At 40.2% G+C, this 18,866-nt stretch overlaps 1 protein-coding gene across 1 annotated transcript in view; it reads right to left on the reverse strand.

Annotated features, from left to right (window-relative positions):
• Positions 1-574: 574 nt before the first annotated feature.
• The window catches only part of LOC134209264 (uncharacterized), a 50,100-nt gene continuing 31,808 nt past the window's right edge, over positions 575-18,866 (reverse strand). The window contains exons 3-4 of the mRNA XM_062685243.1: positions 1,190-1,257; positions 575-1,122 (exon numbers count right to left, since the gene is read on the reverse strand). Coding sequence (XP_062541227.1) covers positions 764-1,122; positions 1,190-1,257 — 427 coding nt within the window. The 3' untranslated portion in view covers positions 575-763. The remainder of the gene's footprint in view (positions 1,123-1,189; positions 1,258-18,866) is intronic.

Below are 18,866 nucleotides of genomic sequence, written 5' to 3' on the forward strand. Positions count from 1 at the left end.
CTCTCTGCTACGCTTAGCGAGTAACTGGTGATCGCATATCAGAACGAACACAAGCTACTCTGGTGGATCGTTACTCTCTTGTTCTTTGTCGCTAGAAGCGATTTCTTAGCATCCCTGGTTGGTAACATAGAATATCGCGCTGAAACAATGTTGTCTTTCATGGGTACTGGGTAGTTAGTAAGACTAGTAACCAACATTTAAACAACAATGTGCATCATTTGTTTGTAACCGTTCGTCAAAGCTCTAAATGAATTGCCGCAAACTCAGTGACTTATGCGCCACTCTCAACGTTGAGAGACCACTGGTCGTGTTATAATAAGTTGCCCGACTTAGCTTTAGGAAGCATGAGCGCAATCTACAAGGGGTTTTAGAACGGTTCCAAAGCTAGACAACGAAAATTCAGAGGTGAAGTGTCCTGAGGTGAACGCACCGAAGCAGTAAAGTGAACGTCGGCAAAAACGTACTCTATCTGTAGCGCATGAAACGTAAACTCAACACATTCCCGGGCAGACTAATAAACCACAGGGCTTAGCGAGATAAATGAATGAACGCAAGAGGAATTTATATTGAATTCATTTATGTATTATGTTTTTTTCAAGATTCATTTTAGTGTGTAGTGAGAGTGTGAGTGTTGTTGTGTGTGTTACATGGCCATGATTTGCGACATACCTGATCAGGGTTTATGCTGGCGGCTGGTATACCGACAGGGCTGTGTCGTCATCGAGCGATGATAACGACGGTGCCAGCTACAGGGGGTGTCCGATCAATGGTGCGACGGAACACTCGAGCTCTTCGGCAGATGCATCGCCGGAATGGGCACACGTGCGTTGATGGCCGATCTATAGTTGCGAGAAAGGGCGGTGGCTGATGGTCCGATACTCTGCCGTCTCCTCTCCTCAGGAAGCGTCACGGGTCTCCAACTGGCCTTCGTCTGTGGGACTACACAACCACCGGGACTGGGGGAAACTTTCCTTTGGAGAATCTCGGTAGGTCGGAATGCCTCAATCCTCGTTTGGCTACCGTAATGGCGGGCCCGCACGGCCGGGTTCACACCGCGTGGACGAGACGTGTCCAGCGGGAACGGGAAAAAGAAAAACCCGTACAAAAAGCGTCGTTCGGACACTGCTGTCCAACATGAATCTTGGTTAGGTGTGTAATAATTAAATAAATGAATTCAATGGATAATTACCTTTAAGTACTAAAATAAATTGCTCGAGAGTAGAGCGTTCGCCTCGTGCGAAATTAAACGTACTCGAACTATTTAAATAATTTTAAGAAAATAGAAATAAGAATGTATATTAAGTTTTCATCACTGCACTACAAGTTGTACTTTATGTAACTTCACTTTTGATACACACCTTAGAAACTTTTTAAAAATAGCTATCGCACTGAAACAGGCTTCTACTCTTCAGCCAAGTTAAAGTAGAAATGGCAGAACAGTTCCAGAAGCACATGTTAGCTCCTCAAATTTGCGTAGTCATATCTTTAGAATAATTGAAATTTACTAAAACATTCATATTATTTTTAGACGATTTTTATAGTATTACTTTGAAGCTAAATAATTTCTCTAATGACTCATTAATATTTAATCTACTTTAGTTCTAAGCTTTTATCCTAAAAAGCATATTAGAAATGGCAGCTTTTTTATTACACAACTTTATGGCAAGTGACAGTTGTATAAATGGTTCGTGAAATATTAAGCATCAATTTAACTAAATTAGTTTAATTAATTATTTATTAACTGGAACGTAAAAATTAATGTAAGAATATTCACGCAAAATACTAGACACCGTTACATGTTGTCAGTTATACAAACATCATTTCATTTCATTTATTTAGTTAACATCTAAACAGATAACACTGAATCAACAATTTGACGCCACAATACACGGTTCGAGGCTGCATCTCTCCATCCTCGGATACGCCCCACGCTCGCCAAGTCGTTCTGCACCTGGTCTGCCCATCTCGCTCGCTGCGCTCCACGCCGTCTCGTACCTGCCGGATCGGAAGCGAACACCATCTTTGCAGGGTTGCTGTCCGGCATTCTTGCAACATGTCCTGCCCATCGTACCCTTCCGGCTTTAGCTACCTTCTGGATACTGGGTTCGCCGTAGAGTTGGGCGAGCTCATGGTTCATTCTTCGCCGCCACACACCGTCTTCTTGCACACCGCCAAAGATGGTCCTAAGCACCCGTCTCTCGAATACTCCGAGTGCTTGCAAGTCCTCCTCGAGCATTGTCCATGTTTTATGTCCGTAGAGGACAACCGGTCTTATAAGCGTCTTGTACATGACACATTTGGTGCGGTGGCGAATCTTTTTCGACCGCATTTTTTTCTGGAGCCCGTAGTAGGCCCGACTTCCACTGATGATGCGCCATCGTATTTCACGGCTAACGTTGTTGTCAGCCGTTAGCAAGGATCCGAGGTAGACGAATTCCTCGACCACCTCGAAGGTATCCCCGTCTATCGTAACACTGCTTCCCAGGCGGGCCCTGTCGCGCTCGGTTCCGCCGACAAGCATGTACTTTGTCTTTGACGCATTCACCACCAGTCCAACTTTTGTTGCTTCACGTTTCAGGCGGGTGTACAGTTCTGCCACCTTTGCAAATATTCGGCCGAAAATGTCCATGTCATCCGCGAAGCAAATAAATTGACTGGATCTATTGAAAATCGTACCCCGGCTGTTACACCAAGCTCTCCGCATTACACCTTCTAGCGCAATGTTGAACAACAGGCACGAAAGTCCATCACCTTGTCTTAGCCCCGGCGCGATTCGAACGAACTGGAGTGTTCGCCCGAAATCTTCACACAGTTTTGCACACCATCCACCGTTGCTTTGATCAGTCTGGTAAGCTTCCCAGGGAAGCTGTTCTCGTCCATAATTTTCCATAGCTCTACGCGGTCTATACTGTCGTATGCCGCCTTGAAATCAACGAACAGATGGTGCGTTGGGACCTGGTATTCACGGCATTTTTGAAGGATTTGTCGTACAGTAAAGATCTGGTCCGTTGTCGAGCGGCCGTCAACGAAGCCGGCTTGTTAACTTCCCACGAACTCGTTCACTAATGGTGACAGACGACGGAAGATGATCTGGGATATCACTTTGTAGGCGGATTAAGGATGGTGATCGCTCGAAAGTTCTCACACTCCAGTTTGTCGCCTTTCTTGTAGATGGGGCATATAACCCCTTCCTTCCACTCCTCCGGTAGCTGTTCGGTTTCCCAGATTCTGACTATCAGTTTGTGCAGGCAAGTGGCCAGCTTTTCCGGGCCCATCTTGATGAGCTCAGCTCCGATACCATCCTTACCAGCTGCTTTATTGGTCTTTAGCTGTTGAATGGCATCCTTAACTTCCCTCAAGGAGGGGGCTGGTTGGCTTCCATCGTCCGCTGAACTGACGTTGTCATCTCCTCCGCTGCCTTGACTTTCACTGCCTGTACTCTCAGCGCCATTCAGATGTTCCTCGTAGTGCTGCTTCCACCTTTCGATCACCACACGTTCGTCCGTCAAGATGCTCCCATCCTTATCCCGGCACATTTCGGCTCGCGGTACGAAGCCTTTGCGGGATGCGTTGAGCTTCTGATAGAACTTGCGTGTATCTTGAGAACGGCACAGCTGTTCCATCTCCTCGCACTCCGCTTCTTCCAGGTGGCGTTCCTTTTCCTGAAAAGGCGGGTCTGCTGACTCCGCTTCCGTCTATAACGTTCCACGTTCTGCCGGGTGTCTTGCTGCAGCGCGACTGCCCACCCTGGGTCCTTCTCCTCCATAATCTGTCTGCACTCTTCGTCGAACCAATCGTTCCGTCGACTTCGACCCATATACACGACGTTGTTCTCCGCTGCGTCGTTAATGGCTGCTGACTGTATTCCAGCAGTCCTCAAGAGGGCCCCATCGAGCTCACCCTCTTCCGGCAACGCTGCCTCGAGATGCTGCGCGTATGCAGTGGCGACATCAGGTTGCTTCAGTCGCTCTAGGTCGTACCGCGGCGGTCGTCGGTACCGAACATTGTTGATGACGGATAGTTTTGGGCGCAGTTTAACAATTACCAGATAGTGGTCAGAGTCGATGTTAGCGCCACGATATGTCCTGACGTCGATAATGTCGGAGAAGTGCCGTCCATCAATCAGAACGTGGTCGATTTGTGATTCTGTCTGCAGTGGTGATCTCCAGGTGTACCGATACGGGAGTCTGTGTTGGAAGTAGGTGCTGCGAATGGCCATACTCTTGGAGGCGGCGAAATCAGTCGTAGGCCGTTTTCGTTCGTCAGCCGGTGAGCGCTGAACTTTCCAATAGTCGGTCTAAACTCCTCCTCTTGGCCAACCTGAGCGTTCAAATCTCCTATGATGATTTTGACGTCGTGGCTTGGGCAGCTGTCGTACTCACGTTCCAGCTGCGCGTAGAATGCGTCCTTATCATCATCAGTGCTTCCAGAATGTGGGCTATGGACGTTGATTATGATGAAGTTGAAGAACCGGCCTTTGATCCTCAACCTGCCCATTCTTTCATTGATCGGCCACCACCCGATCACGCGCCTTTGCATATCGCCCATCACTATGAAAGCTGTTCCCAGCTCGTGTGTGTTGCCGCAGCTCTGGTAGATGGTATGATTACCTCTAAACGTTCGCACCATTGATCCCTTCCAACAAACCTCCTGCAGCGCTACGATGCCGAATCCACGGTCCTTGAGCACATCGGCGAGTATGCGTGTGCTCCCAATGAAGTTGAGAGATTTGCAGTTCCACGAACCGAGTTTCCAATCGCTAGTCCCTTTTCGTCGCAGTGGTCTTCGCCGATGGTTCCGGTCCGTACTCTCTTGTTGATTGTTCGTTGCTTTAGTTTTTTAAAGGTTGGCTTGCAGGGCCTGACACCAAACCCCCTAAATTTCCGGAGGACCATTCCTCCTTATTTCCGGTGGACCATGGTGCACAGTTTCACTTAGAGTCCCTCGCTGGCACTCGGACGATGATCAGCCGCCCCTAACATGGAGAACAGACGCTGTTGTGAGCCGATCCTGACATGGAGAACAGACGCTCAATAAGATTTGCACCTCCGGAAGGAGCAAACCCCCTTCCTGTCAGCATACGACCATAGTTCACACCGGGGTTGGTTACCCGATCTTCCCTAAGGTTGCTCGTATCCCGGCCAGCACCGCGGGGAGGTAGGGATAGGAGTTGCTGGGTAAGAGGCTAAGGACCGCGAGATGGGGTCTATTTTATTCCTTCAGGTACGCGAAGGTACGCTTTACCCAGCATTTGCCGTGCCTTATACAAACATCATCCAGTTCGATTTAAGCAGTGGTACGAAAACGAGTTCCATTTGGAAAAAAAAATGGGAAAGGCTAGATCACCCGAGGAAAACCGCCTTTTCCGACAACGGTAGACGGAAAAAGCATATATGCACCACTTTGGAACGTCTCAACAATTTAACTGATTTGCTGAAAAACGATGCATTTACTTCATAAAATAATGCATTTACTGGCATATTTGATGATAATTTATTTGGATGTCATCAGGAGGAAATTCACGGTATATATGGTTGCATATTAGTGAGATATCGAACGCAAAAATCATAAAATTTGTAACTGCTATAACTTTCGATTCCCTAGATGAAAGAAAGATTTTGAAATTTTCATAGCAGACGCCTGGATATTATATCTTTCGAAAGGCGAGTTCAGAATGGATGGACATTCTGGCGTTAATAAAGGTCACAGACACACCGTGAAGAAGAAAATCGGAAGAAGGAAGAAGGAAAAAGAAAAAGGAAGAAAGAAAAAGTAAAAAGGAAGAAGGAAGAGGAAGTAGGAGGAAGGAGGAAAGAAGAAGGAAAAATAAGAAAGAAGAAGGAAGAAGCAAGAAAGAAGAAGCAAGAAAAAAGAAGGAAGAAGGAAGAAGGAAGAAGAAAGAAGGAAGAAGTAAGAAGGAAGAAGGAAAAAGGAAAAAGGAAGAAGGAAGAAGGAGGAAGAAACCCTAGTAGCACAGTTCATATCGAATTGGTTGCAGCAACTCCAATGTGACTGGATTTGGTTGCATATGAGTCACAGTGTCTGATATGTGATAAGTGTGCTACTTGGGAAGAAGAAAGGAGGAAGGAGGAAGAAGGAAGAAGGAAGAAAGGAGATTGAAGAAGGAAGAAAGAAAAAGGTAGAATAAAAATAATGGAATAAGGAAGGAGGAAAAGAAAGAATGGGGAAGGAAAAAGGAAGAAGGAATAAGGAAGAAGTAAGAAGGAAGAAGGATGAAAGAAGAAGGATGAAAGAAGAAGGAAGAAGAAAAAAGGAAGAAAGAAGAAAGAGGAGGAAATGAGAAAACTGGATTAAGAACATGGAACATAAAAAAGTGGAAGGAAGAAGGAAAAAGAAGCAGGAAAGAGGAAAAAAAGACGAATGTAGAAGAAAGAGGGAAGAAGGAAGATGGTAGACAAAGAATGAAAGAAGGAAGAAACAAGAAAGAGGAAAAACGAAAAAAGAAAGCAGAAGGACTTGTCTCTTGTCACGTCGTACTTCTCACTTACCACTCACTTTTCACTTCTCACTTCTTACTTCTCACTTTTTATTTTTCACTTATCACTTTCCACTTTTCAGTACTCATTTCCCACTTGTCTTTTCTCACTTTCCACTGTCTTCTTATTTCTTATTGCCGATATAACACCTTGTTTAAAAATGAAAAACCATCTAAAACCCATACTGCCGTCATTCGTATAATTGTCCTATGTTGGCTGGGATTCCTATGTACGTGGGACAGTTATGCGTGTAACAGTAGCATATGTATCTACAGGAAAAGCCCGATATCGTCTCATATTTGTTTCTGTTTGAACTGTTTCATTTACACTGGCTCAAATACTGGTTTGGTTTGAACAAAAATAGACCACTAGTCCTGTTGCCCTAAAAGCTATGTATTTGAACGAGACTGGCACGTTCAAAATCAACATTGCACGCGTCAACAAAAGCCGGCACAGATTTGTGCACATTCCGTACCTGGCTTTACATACTTTTCAGCTTGAAAACGCAACTAGCTGCGAATTGCTCTGAACGAAATGGGAACGACGAGAACCGAAACGTCCAAACAGCTCAAAACCGAGATAGAAAAAAAAATCTGCAAAGTTTAATAGACTTCATAAACAGTTGATACAGAGTTTCCAATTTCCAGAAGCAATATTTCATATTTTCCCTCGGCATGATTTTCCGGGACAATTCTGGAAAGCGAAGAAACACACGCATCCATACAAACAACATCAGCGATGACGACGACGACGTACGACGGCTGAAACGACGGCAGAGATATGAATTTCAAACATTGCAGTTTATGCAAATGCCATCATAACGCAGCATTCCACAATGCTTGGGATGATTCCCTTTTTTTTCGATTCCTCGGATGACACACAGAGTGCGCCCGAGAGCCTCGGAAGTTGTGAATACCATTTGGGTGCAGCGTCTGGGGATGGAGCTCCGCGGAAGCTGAAGCAGTATTTGCAAGTGCAGTGTAGCAACGCCGCCCGGCACCAACAGAAAACAACAGGAAACCAAAGAAACATCGAATCCAAAAATAAATATCCGCATCCGAATGCATCGGCCAAAATCACATGCAGTTGTTCTTCATCTGGATGGGTGAATGGAGTGGAAATGGTCAACAGGCACAAAAAAAAATCGGGAGCCAGAATGGAAAATAAATGGCAACAAACTGGTTGATATGCATGAATAGAGGGTTCAAATGCAGCAGTTGCCGAACCGGAATGGAAAGGGTTGGGCTTTGGCTGGATTTATGTTACAATGGATTACTTTTCACCGAATTTGTATTCCAGGGATGGCACCAATTCTATTCAGATTGGAATTTATTAATTGTTATTGTTACTGTTATTGGGCTGTATGCCCATAAATCTGTATATCTCTATTGACAACTGTTTGCACTGGAGAATTTAATGCATGACTGTTCACCGTGCTACAGATACATAAAAGATATTTATTTCACTTGACAAGAATTGGAAAAATATACAAATTCGCCAAAACTTTTAATAGAAATTAATAAAATTTACGCGCGGAAAAGTTTTTTTTTTAAATTGAAAATTTGAAAAAAAAAAATAGTTGGACCTTCCTAGAAAATTCGGAAGCATTTTATCTGAAAATTCGTAAAAAATCAAACTTGGAAGAATTTTCTCTGGTAATTAGGAAGATTTTCTTTGGAAAATCAGATTCTCTTGTGGCATTTTTTGTACTATGGATAATTGCCATCGAATGTTTAGTGTTTGTGGAATACAACAATATGCGTCTGAAGCCCATCACAAAATGTTTCATAATTAAATTTCTAAGTGTGGGCGATCATTTGATGGTTTTGAAAACTGTTGGTGGTTGATGGAAACTAACTGTGTGTGGTCTAAGAAGTTCACAAGGCCAGTCTGGAAGACCACCGATAGAGAACTTGATACAAAAAAGAAATAAGCGTCTGAATAATGAATGGAAGTGGGAATCGAGTAAATCCAAATAAGGATCTTTGAGGTAACATGTAGATTTTTCAAAAATGGTCTGGAAGATCACCAGGCAATAGTTTGAGATTGAGTAGAATAACTAAAACCCTTTTCAAGAACTGTGCAAACATTTAAGACTGAATGGGTATCCCAATGAAACTTCTTCTGAGCGAATAAACTAATCCAAACCACGAATTCAGTCGATGAGTTTCATAAACGCACTATCAATATTTAAGATATTGAAAGCCATCCCTGATCTAAACAGGATTGCCCGTTTTAAACCAGAGCAGTGAACACAGATCCTGTCGCCAAATGAGTAAACAACGTGTCTCCTCCAGTACTTGGCAGCTACTACAAAATCGTGCCACAACAATGTCTTTGGTTATTTTCCGAAATTGGTGCCACTGTTTCTCAAGCAAACGGTGCATACATAGAAAGTGAACCGACTATCAGTTTCTCTTACTGCGCTTGGCTAGGGCAGTGGGGCTACCGTATTTATGGCCATGGTGTGATTTATGCCTTTGACTTGACTGGTTCCTCCTGGAGGTCCGGTTCCCAGCACGCGAAATCGGAACTCGGCTGGTCGTCCTAAAAATGGAAGCGTAGTTTTCGATTCGCTACAAAGAAAATGGTCAACAAGCATAAATCCTTGGCTCCAGAAGGAAGCGTGCAGGTACGCGCGTTGTTTGCTTGTGTTTTTCCAGTACTGGAATCGGTGGGGCCTGGTGCGATGGGTCTCTCCTTGGGATGGCTGCATGCGCCGAACGAGAATGCACTTTATCGTGCTGCGTGATAGTGCATACATAGTCACATTTCGCACATATATTTGCTGAGCTTTTTTGTTCAGTATCCGGCAATGCAAATGCCGCTGCTTATTCGAATGTTACCGACTGGATTTATGGCTGAGAGAGATTGCTACGAACCCTGGCAACAATAAAGATGCTTCTGATTTTGAATAAATTTAGTCAGCGCAGCACGATTGCAATCTAGAGAGTGTGTCACCCCAAACGATACCCATTCAATCGACCCGGTTTAAACCGAAATGGTTGAATAATCAATTTCAAGTCTGGAAAATCCATATGTAAAACACTAAGTGCCAAAGTTGGCTCGTTCCAACATCATTCACTTCAATCAAACAACGATTCTGACTGCAAACCGACAACTTTTATGGCCATTGTACAAATTACATACATCAAGTTATTAATAGTTAAAGTTATTATTACCCAGTATTATCATTCAATCTTTTGGTGCTTACAACTGTTTGAAATTGCCACCCAGAAGACTTCTGTTTCGAGTAGCGAAGCCATCAGACCCGAGCAAGACAAAGTGCTACCTCATCTAATCATCTCGGCGCGCATACGAACGACCGAAAGGACTGCCCGACGATGCACTCAGTGCAGTGGGACACTTTTCCAACTGTAATAAATTCCCCCCTCAATATTCATAATTCTCCATCGTTTCCAGCAGTGGGCCCGCATGGCTCATAAGCAACAGAGCCGATTCGAGAGAAACTCTGCCGTTGCCAACGCGCGATAGTTCGGTTGGTCTGTCCTTTTTACTTGGCTGTTTTGAGGCACGGGGCAAGACTATTACAACTTTTGCGGATTGCAGCCTTTCACGGTGGAAAGTTGCTGCAACCACTCGAAGCCTTTGTCGTGCGCGGAGATTTCTACCGGCGGCAGTAGATCACGATGTGTTTCAACCCTATTTACAACGGAGCGTTTCAAACCAGTGAACACCGCTGCGGAGTACAGCGGAGACACTCATGAGAAAGTTGGGAAATCCTCGGCATCCCTGGAACACCGAGGCAGCCTGCGGCATATCAGCTAGGCCCCTTTTAGACATGACTGCGACCGCAGTTGACGATTTTGAGTAGGGGAGAATGGGTTAAGAGGTTTCAGTAGAGTAGTAGATCGGCTTAAAAAATATCAAACCATTTATATTAGATTTTGGGAGTCAATAATTGATTTACAATTAACAGAGTAATAAAATGATGCAACACAAATATGTAAAAAAATATTCGCCGATTTGGAATCAAGCACACAAAATATCAGGTTGATGTAGCAAACAGTTGCCATCTATGATTATGACAACATATGTTATATTTGAATTACGACTACCTATGCATTCCCTTCATCTATATCCGACAACAGCTTTAATCTATTATACAGTGTGATATTTATTTTTGACAAACACAAACGCCGTACATTGTATGATATGTGGTTTACTGAGAGCATTTTGAGCCACCATCCCCTTATTTCTCGCTACCACTCTCCAAGTAAAAATAGAATTTATTGAAGTTATTAGAAAGTGTAATTTATATTTATCACCGCTTTCCACATATGGGTGCACCTCGCACTTGTATGTATGAAATCATTTTGTTTTTCTTTTGGGCTAAGGTCTACTGAAAGGATATTGGCCCTGACGGCAGAGCGAAAGCAAAATTAGGAGTGGGTGATGCTTTTTTATTTCACTCGGCAAAGCTGACTCACTGACGTCCTACAGTTTTAAAATGTTTATTAAACGTTAAACACATTTAAGCTGAAAACGTTGAGCCACTGATCAATTTCCATGAATACGAGACGGGCCAGGACCTCCGAAAGGTTTTCGAGTTCAACCCAAGGTCTTTGTAATGTTCTCAGAATCGGTATACAATACACCCAACCCGTTTCAATAAGCATATGATGACCTAGTTTTCAGAAGAATTAGATGTCCAAGGTCGCCATTTGCAAAATGTTCTTGAGTTAAGATTACGTTGTCTGCAAAATGTACAATGACTTAATTTATCGAATGCTTTTAGCTTTTAGCTTTTCCTTAAGAAAGGACCATTGATAGTAGATGCATAAGTATTAGATTGCTAATGGCACTTTAAACCTTGTGATCAAGGTGAATACACAGCTAGGTGTTTTAATCTGCCCAGTTTATGGACGAGAAGAAGGCGGGGGTGAAAAATTCATTTTCGGTGCAAAACATAAACAAACCGGCTGGCTCTTCCATACTAAAATCCAAGATGGCTGAATCGTGAATTTGGAAGATTGGAACACCTAGTGGTGTACTCATCTTGCTTGTGATCAACATGTTTTGTTCAATACTAGACCAACATTTGAAAAGGGCGTAACAGCCAAAATTTATTCCTTCTGATTCTTCGCCTACATACATAGCTATATATGTAGACAAAGGATCAGAAGGAATAAATTTTGGCTGTTACGCCCTTTTCAAATGTTGGTCTAGAATACAGGTTTCAACCAATCACAGTAGTCCAAATTTCATAGGTGGAACAAGCAAACCAAAACAATAAAGTTGATAGGTATTCAAGGTACCGACCAATCCATTTATGAAAAATCCGGTTTACAGATATGCTCCGATTTTATCACGTTCCGATTTTGTTACGCTCCGGTTTTATCACGGTCCGATTTCGCCAACAAAATTATTCCATTTTTAGCAACAAGAAAATTTAATATTTTTTTCTAGAGCTAGCTTTTAAAACAGAATAACTTGAGTTAGTTTTTGGCCAAATGTTGTAATTATAATATTTCAAGCACTAGCGGTAATAAGGCTGTCCGATAGAATTTCACTCATTACTTTCACATGCAATTACAGGCCTTTTTGTTTCTCCAAAACGTCCTTGAATTCAAAACGGTTCAGAACATGTGATCTACCCGATTAACCAAGTGCTGAACGATGTATCCGTCATCGTTGAACATGCCAGCAGGTCTATTGAGCCGATTGGATTTCACTCATTATTTCTACATGCTACTACAGGCCTTTAGTGTTCTCCAAAACGTCCTTGAGCTCGAAACATGCGATCTGCCCGATCAATAAAGTCCTGAACGATATGTCCGTGCATTGTTGAACATCACAGCTGATCCACTGACCCGATAGAATTCCACTTATTACTTTTACAAGCTACTACAGGCCTATTTGGTTCTCCAGAACGTCCTTGAGTTCAGAACTTGTGATCTAGCCGATCAACCATGTCCTTAACGATGTACCTGTGTATCGCTAAACATACCAGCAGATCCGTCGAGTTGATGGAAAGGTACTCATTACTTTTACAAGCTACTAAAAGCCTGTTCTGTTCTCCAAAACGTCCTGGAGTTTCGAACATGCGATATACCCGATCAACCAAATCCTGAATTATACATCCGTGCATCACTAAACATCCCAGCAGTTCTATCGAGCTGGTAGGATATCACTTAATTATTTTATAAGCTACAGTGGACCCTCCATGAGTTGATGTTCTAAATCTCGATATCGAATCGTTGAAAAAATGACGCCATACTAAAATATTTTCACGGTTGCTTTGATAGTCCTTTCGAACAATTTTCCAAGAACTTATGTTTCTCATCTCGATACCGACTGTATTACATCTCCTTAAAACATCCTGGGTCTCAGATAATTTCAATACCGAATTTTCAAAACGACTTTGACCTATTCAATGATCCGAATTATGAATGATGTAAGATATGATGTCCTAGTAAGTCCATTTAGCTCGTATGACTTCAATCATCGCTTGTACCAGCCATTGCTGGCCTTTACGAAAGTTGTATTATATGATGTAATCATCCAAGTTCGTTATACGCATCAAGAAAAAAGTCTGCAGGCAAATTGTTCGGCACAAACACCTTTTTAGTTATTGTGCATCTAGTAGATATCTTGATGTTAACTCAAGATCATTTTGGAGGACCTTTGATAATGGGATAACCGCCTCTTTAGCGTTTTAATACTTATGCTTTTGATACTTATGTATTCCATGACTCTAGGATGTATCGAAATGTGGATCAGAAGCTCTGTGGAAAACTGTTCGTAAGGATCATCAGAGTAGCCGTGAAAATATGTGAACCGTTTGCTTGAGAAATTATATACAGTCAAGTTAACTATCTATATCTCAATGTTCTACCGTTTTGACTCAAATCCCGAACATGACCCATATTCCGAACACTGGCGTTTTAGCATCCTGAAGTTTTCATCGGTTTTTCGTATTGAGGATCAAGATTACAGATGAATTCAAGCTCCTATGGAGAAAATTACACAAAATAAGTCAAAATGGCCATTTAAAAACGAGTGTTCTGAATATGAGTCATGTTTGAAATTTGAGTCAAGAAGGTATATCTCGATATCTCTTCCTATGTCGTTGGTTTTCTTGGCCCCTTCAATTTACATACATTTGGATTTTCTACATCTATCAAGTTGATTCAAAAGTATAAGATTGCTAATGTCGTTCCTGTTCGCCTGACTGACATCTAGGTTACTTTGACCTGGCAGTCAAAGTACCGGTACTACAAGTGTCAAATCGATGTTGGTGACGGAATTAAACATGCACTACAACATGATGCATAAGTTATGGCCAACTGAAGCTCGTTGAAGCATAATTTGGCAAAATAATTCAAATGACTACAGCGCCACTAGCGTTCTAGTACTTATGCTTCTACTATCTATCTCAATGTCGAGATAGGTCTCGATATTTCTCTATCTCGATGTATTCTAGTCATATTTTGTTAAGGATTCTCTCTCCCTATGTCGATATATTCATATTTCTAGGCTACTAGACCATCTTTGGATGATCCAAACACATCAAAAACATGTGACATTTGTTTGCTGACGTTTTCGTAGCAACGAGGTTTTGTCAATCTAGTACCCATTTCAATTTCACTTCGATTTCTCGATTTCTCCTTATCTCGATGATCGCTTCAATATGAGATGTAGAGAGGCGACTGTATGTGATATTTTTGGCCAAATTAAGATTTCTATACATTCTGAATCCTTGTCCAAAAATACGTATTCTGACAAAAACACGAAAAACAAAAATTTTGTTCGAAAATGTGTGAATTTTTTTTTTTGTTTTTTTTAAAACACACACATAAAACACACACAATGGAGTACTGCCTGCCGTTTCCGAGCTGGAAGTGCTCCAGAGCGTCTAATTTCGCCTAGAACTATTGATCTGTATTGAAGAAATCTAAATATTCACTGCCAATTTTTTGGTTTCTCGGAATTGTGTAAATAGATGTATGTTGTATAATTTGCTTTCATGAGTCGATATCGAGTCATATAAAATCGACTCATGGAGGCAACACTGTAGCTTATACAAGTAATGAGCAAATTCTTTTCGGCTTAAAGATACTGCTAAGATACTTAGCGATGCATGGTTTTCGAAATTGGTTGATCGGGTAGATCGTATGTTCTGAACTCCAAAATTTTCGCTTAACGACGAACCAAGTTTGAATGTTGGGATAGTGTTTTAGAAAATCTCCGCAAGTATATTGAGCTGTAATGATAGAATGGAATTACCAGTGAATTGGTTTCTTCTAGCAAATATACCCTCATCATATCCCTTTTTCAGATTAATTACTCAGAAAAAAAACAAGTTAGTTTAAAGTACACCACATAATGCAATTGTCTCTGTTCTTATCAGCACGAATTGTAAAATAAGGATAAGATAATTGATAAAATTTGTGTTTATCGTATTTGAAATCGCTTATAGTAAGTAAAAAGTCTTGAAAATTTTTGTAGTTTTCTGTTCTTCTTGAACTCTATTGTATACCTGTTGCAAACGTTTAATTTGAGCATGCAAATATTGTTTTTTTGTGGGCTTCAAATGAATAATAGCTAAACGAATCTATATGACCGAACAATAAACGGGATTGTTGCTTCTCCATATAACTTTGAATAGTTGTTACCGAAGTGCTCAACTAACAAAAACAAGTGGCCCGCTCACTAGTTATTTCGCGTTTGAATCCAAATACAAAATATCTAAAAGTCAAGGGAGAACTTGCAATAATTTTAGAAATCTGACATACAGCATTACTAAAACGATAAACCCCAGACAAACTGACAGCATAATTAATCATAACTACGCTCAAAAGTGCACACTATCATATCTTACCAAGAAATCAATAAAGCTTGTTTGCAATATGCTATTCTACTATTTGATTCTCCACCGATTGTTGCTATGACAAATAATTTGGTCATGGATAATACTACACTCAAAATAATTTTCACTTAGAAGCTACTTGAAAACATATGCAGATATTTTCCATGTAGTTCCGGGTGTAAAAGTTAAATGATTCATTAGTGATGGCACTCATTATTCTTAATTCACTAGAAAATAAAATAAAATTTAAGTGAATTTTCGTTTAGCCCTGTACTTAAATTTTAAGTGAAATTTCGATAATTTTGTTTTCTATATTATCCCCGTAGTAGTAGTAGTAAAATTCTTCTTTATTTACACAATTTTTGTTCTACAATTATTTTTAACATGTACAGTGATCGGCCGGCTTGGCCCTCCAACTTCAATTTTAATTATTATTATTATTATTATTTTTATGTTTCTACTTAATTTTTAAAATATAATGTATCATGACGGCCTTCAGCAGGCGCTAGTGTGTTTTTTAAAATTTGATAACCTAACTACTATGTGCACTAATATTTACAATAAAAATTTGATAACCTAGATTAATATTATACCCGTAGTTGATGTCCCGTCCACTAGAAGCGGACGAGGGCAAAAAGGAGTAGAAAATTAATTCAAACTCAAACAGATTTTTTGCAAATACTTCTCATAATGCTTCTGCAAAATGTTTCATTAGCGATTGTTAATAAATATACATGTCGCTCTGAGAACCCCACTCATATATTTTTCATACATTCATTTTCATTAGAATTCACTAGAAGAGTATATAGATATTATTTTCTATGTTTTCTAATGAATTCCACTACATTTCTTATTAGGATGCACTTGTGATTTGAGTAAGTTTTATTTGATTCCAGTAGGCCGATGAAAGTTTCGATTTTTAAAGTCTACATAGCTTTTTATAGTGGAATTAAAGTGACAATTATTTTGAGTGTAGTGGAATTAACGTGACAATTATTTTGAGTGTAGTTTCCGCCCCGGAATGGTGGTAAAGTTCAAGATTTGTGAAAGCAAGCAATATGGAACAGCTGAAGCGATAATAACCTGGGATAAGAAAATTATTAATGTGATACAGCAACTCATAATAGAAAACATTGAAGTCGATTTTTCGTAGAGCTTGAAGATTACAGGAATTGATAAGTTAGTGAGAGTTTTGAGTCAGCAATTATCAAATCGAATATCGTACAACTTATGAAACGAGTAGGCATAGATTAACCTTTTCATAAATATTTCGATGACTAGTAAGTGTGCAAATAAATGGACCATACATTGTAATTTACCATAAACTTGTACAAAATACAGCTATCTATCTTTAAGGTGACTTGCGGTGGCACTCCAATCTTTCTGTAGTTGTACCATAAAAATCATCAACTCAATAATAGTAGTCGTGACAAACTTGACACAGACAAACTTGAGGCAGACAAAAATAAACCCTTTTTTGTTAACATCCGATCACCGTAAACATTGCATTAATGTGATCGATTTCAGTCTGAGTTGCACTCAGAATTACTCAATACGGTTTAACTATGTCATAAACTACCGAAATGTGTCCGAAAATCAACAGATTTGCTTTGATTTACGTTGATATTTATGTGTTATGTTTTCATTATGCTAGCTGTTTATGTTCACATCTTGCGACATTGTTGCCAGCTCTTCAAACACACAAATATCATAATTGAAATTTACTGCGTTTTCTCTTTCATTTTTCAAGACGTTCCAAAGTAGAATAATAATGATATAATTACGACATTGATAGATAACAGGTTGTAAGGAGATTTATTATTTTTTCGATATTTTACATGTTTTCACTATGATTTCACAGTGTTTTATGTTGACAGCACTGTCTGCTGTGATAGGGAATGATCAATGACTGCTTGCATACGACGCTGCCGACGACGAGCAACCGACGACGTCGTTGGCATGGGCGGTGGGAAGAGAAATTTTTTACACTTGCACAGTATAAAAATGTTACAGCATATATGATGTAACAAAAAGGCTCCGTTCGATTCGATTCATTTTTCCATCACTTTTTAAAATTACAGGTCGTCGTTACTATGGAGCTTGTATTCAATATTGCATACAATAAAAAGTTGGATGTAAAATTAGAGGCTATTGAACACAAAAATAAGCGTTTAAATATTTCCATGGCGTGTAATTTTCAGAATTTTTAGCTGTGTGGTTTTATTTTCATTGAATCGACGCCAAATGTGCACTAAATGATTCGATTATTTTGTCAATAAGTAGGTTTAGGTTCAAACTTAGTTCTGATACTTTTTCTTGTGAAAGGATAATCAGGTGTAACGGAAATAAGCTGCTTAGTGCTAATCGGAGTGAGAAGGTGGGTAATTGTAAGATTGTGTTGGTGAGCCGCAAGGTAGCCATTCTGAATGACACCGTAAGAGGCCTTAAACGCATTATAATTCTTAACACCAACAAATTGCAATCACACTAACCCCCACCCCATACCGTATTGCGACAAGTATCCCCTATATTATACAGCTTGCAGCGGCGGATTGGCCAACGCGAGTGATTCACAAAGCGTGATCTATATAATTTAAACTCTCGACGGTGTACAACACGCGTCGAAGTCGGACGCCGCGGCTTAACATTGGGCGGCTACAAGACGGTAGACTAGCCCAAGAATACGCGCAGCAGCTGGAAGTGGCACTTCCAACGGAAGAGCAGCTAGGCGCAGCATCTCTTGAAGATGGCTGGAGAGATATTCGATCCGCCATTGGTAGCACCGCAACCGCTGCACTTGGCACGGTGCCCCGGATCAGAGAAACGACTGGTATGACGGCGAATGTGAGCAGTTAGTGGAAGAGAAGAATGACTAAAATAAATACTCCCCCTAAACAATTAGAAAATTCCCATAAGAAAATAGAAAATTGCCAATAAAGAAATCAGGGTATGAGCAATAAATAAATATAAAATTTCCACAAATAAAACAAAATTTCCACAAACAATTAAAAATTTTCCACAAAACAAAAATAAATAAGCACTTTTAAGAGCAAAAATTGCAATTATAAAGAAGAATTTTCCATAAAAAATTAAAATGTTTCGCGAAAAAAATACAAAATTTACATAAATAAATCAATATTAGCAATAAAAAATTTCAAAATTTTCCACAAAATAAATATATTTTTTCCATAACAAAATAAAAATTTTCCACGAAATGATCAATAAAAAGCAATAAAAAAAATTAGAAAATTTCCATAAAGAAATATAAAAAAAGCAATCAAACTGTGCTTTTTTTCCATAGATGACCCCTTCTTTAAAAGCGTTTAAAATTCATGTAAAATTTCATCAGCTTTATTGCTTTCTTGTATTTTTTAATGGAAATTTTCTTATTTTTTTATTGCTCTTTATTGATTATTTTGTGGAAATTTTTTATTTTTTTATGGAAAAAATATATTTATTTTGTGGAAAATTTTGCAATTGTTTACTGCTAATATTGATTTATTTATGGAAATTTTCTGTTTTTTTCGTGGAACATT

This window comes from Armigeres subalbatus, chromosome 2 (assembly GCF_024139115.2).
Source record: "Armigeres subalbatus isolate Guangzhou_Male chromosome 2, GZ_Asu_2, whole genome shotgun sequence".
NCBI lineage: Eukaryota > Metazoa > Arthropoda > Insecta > Diptera > Culicidae > Armigeres > Armigeres subalbatus.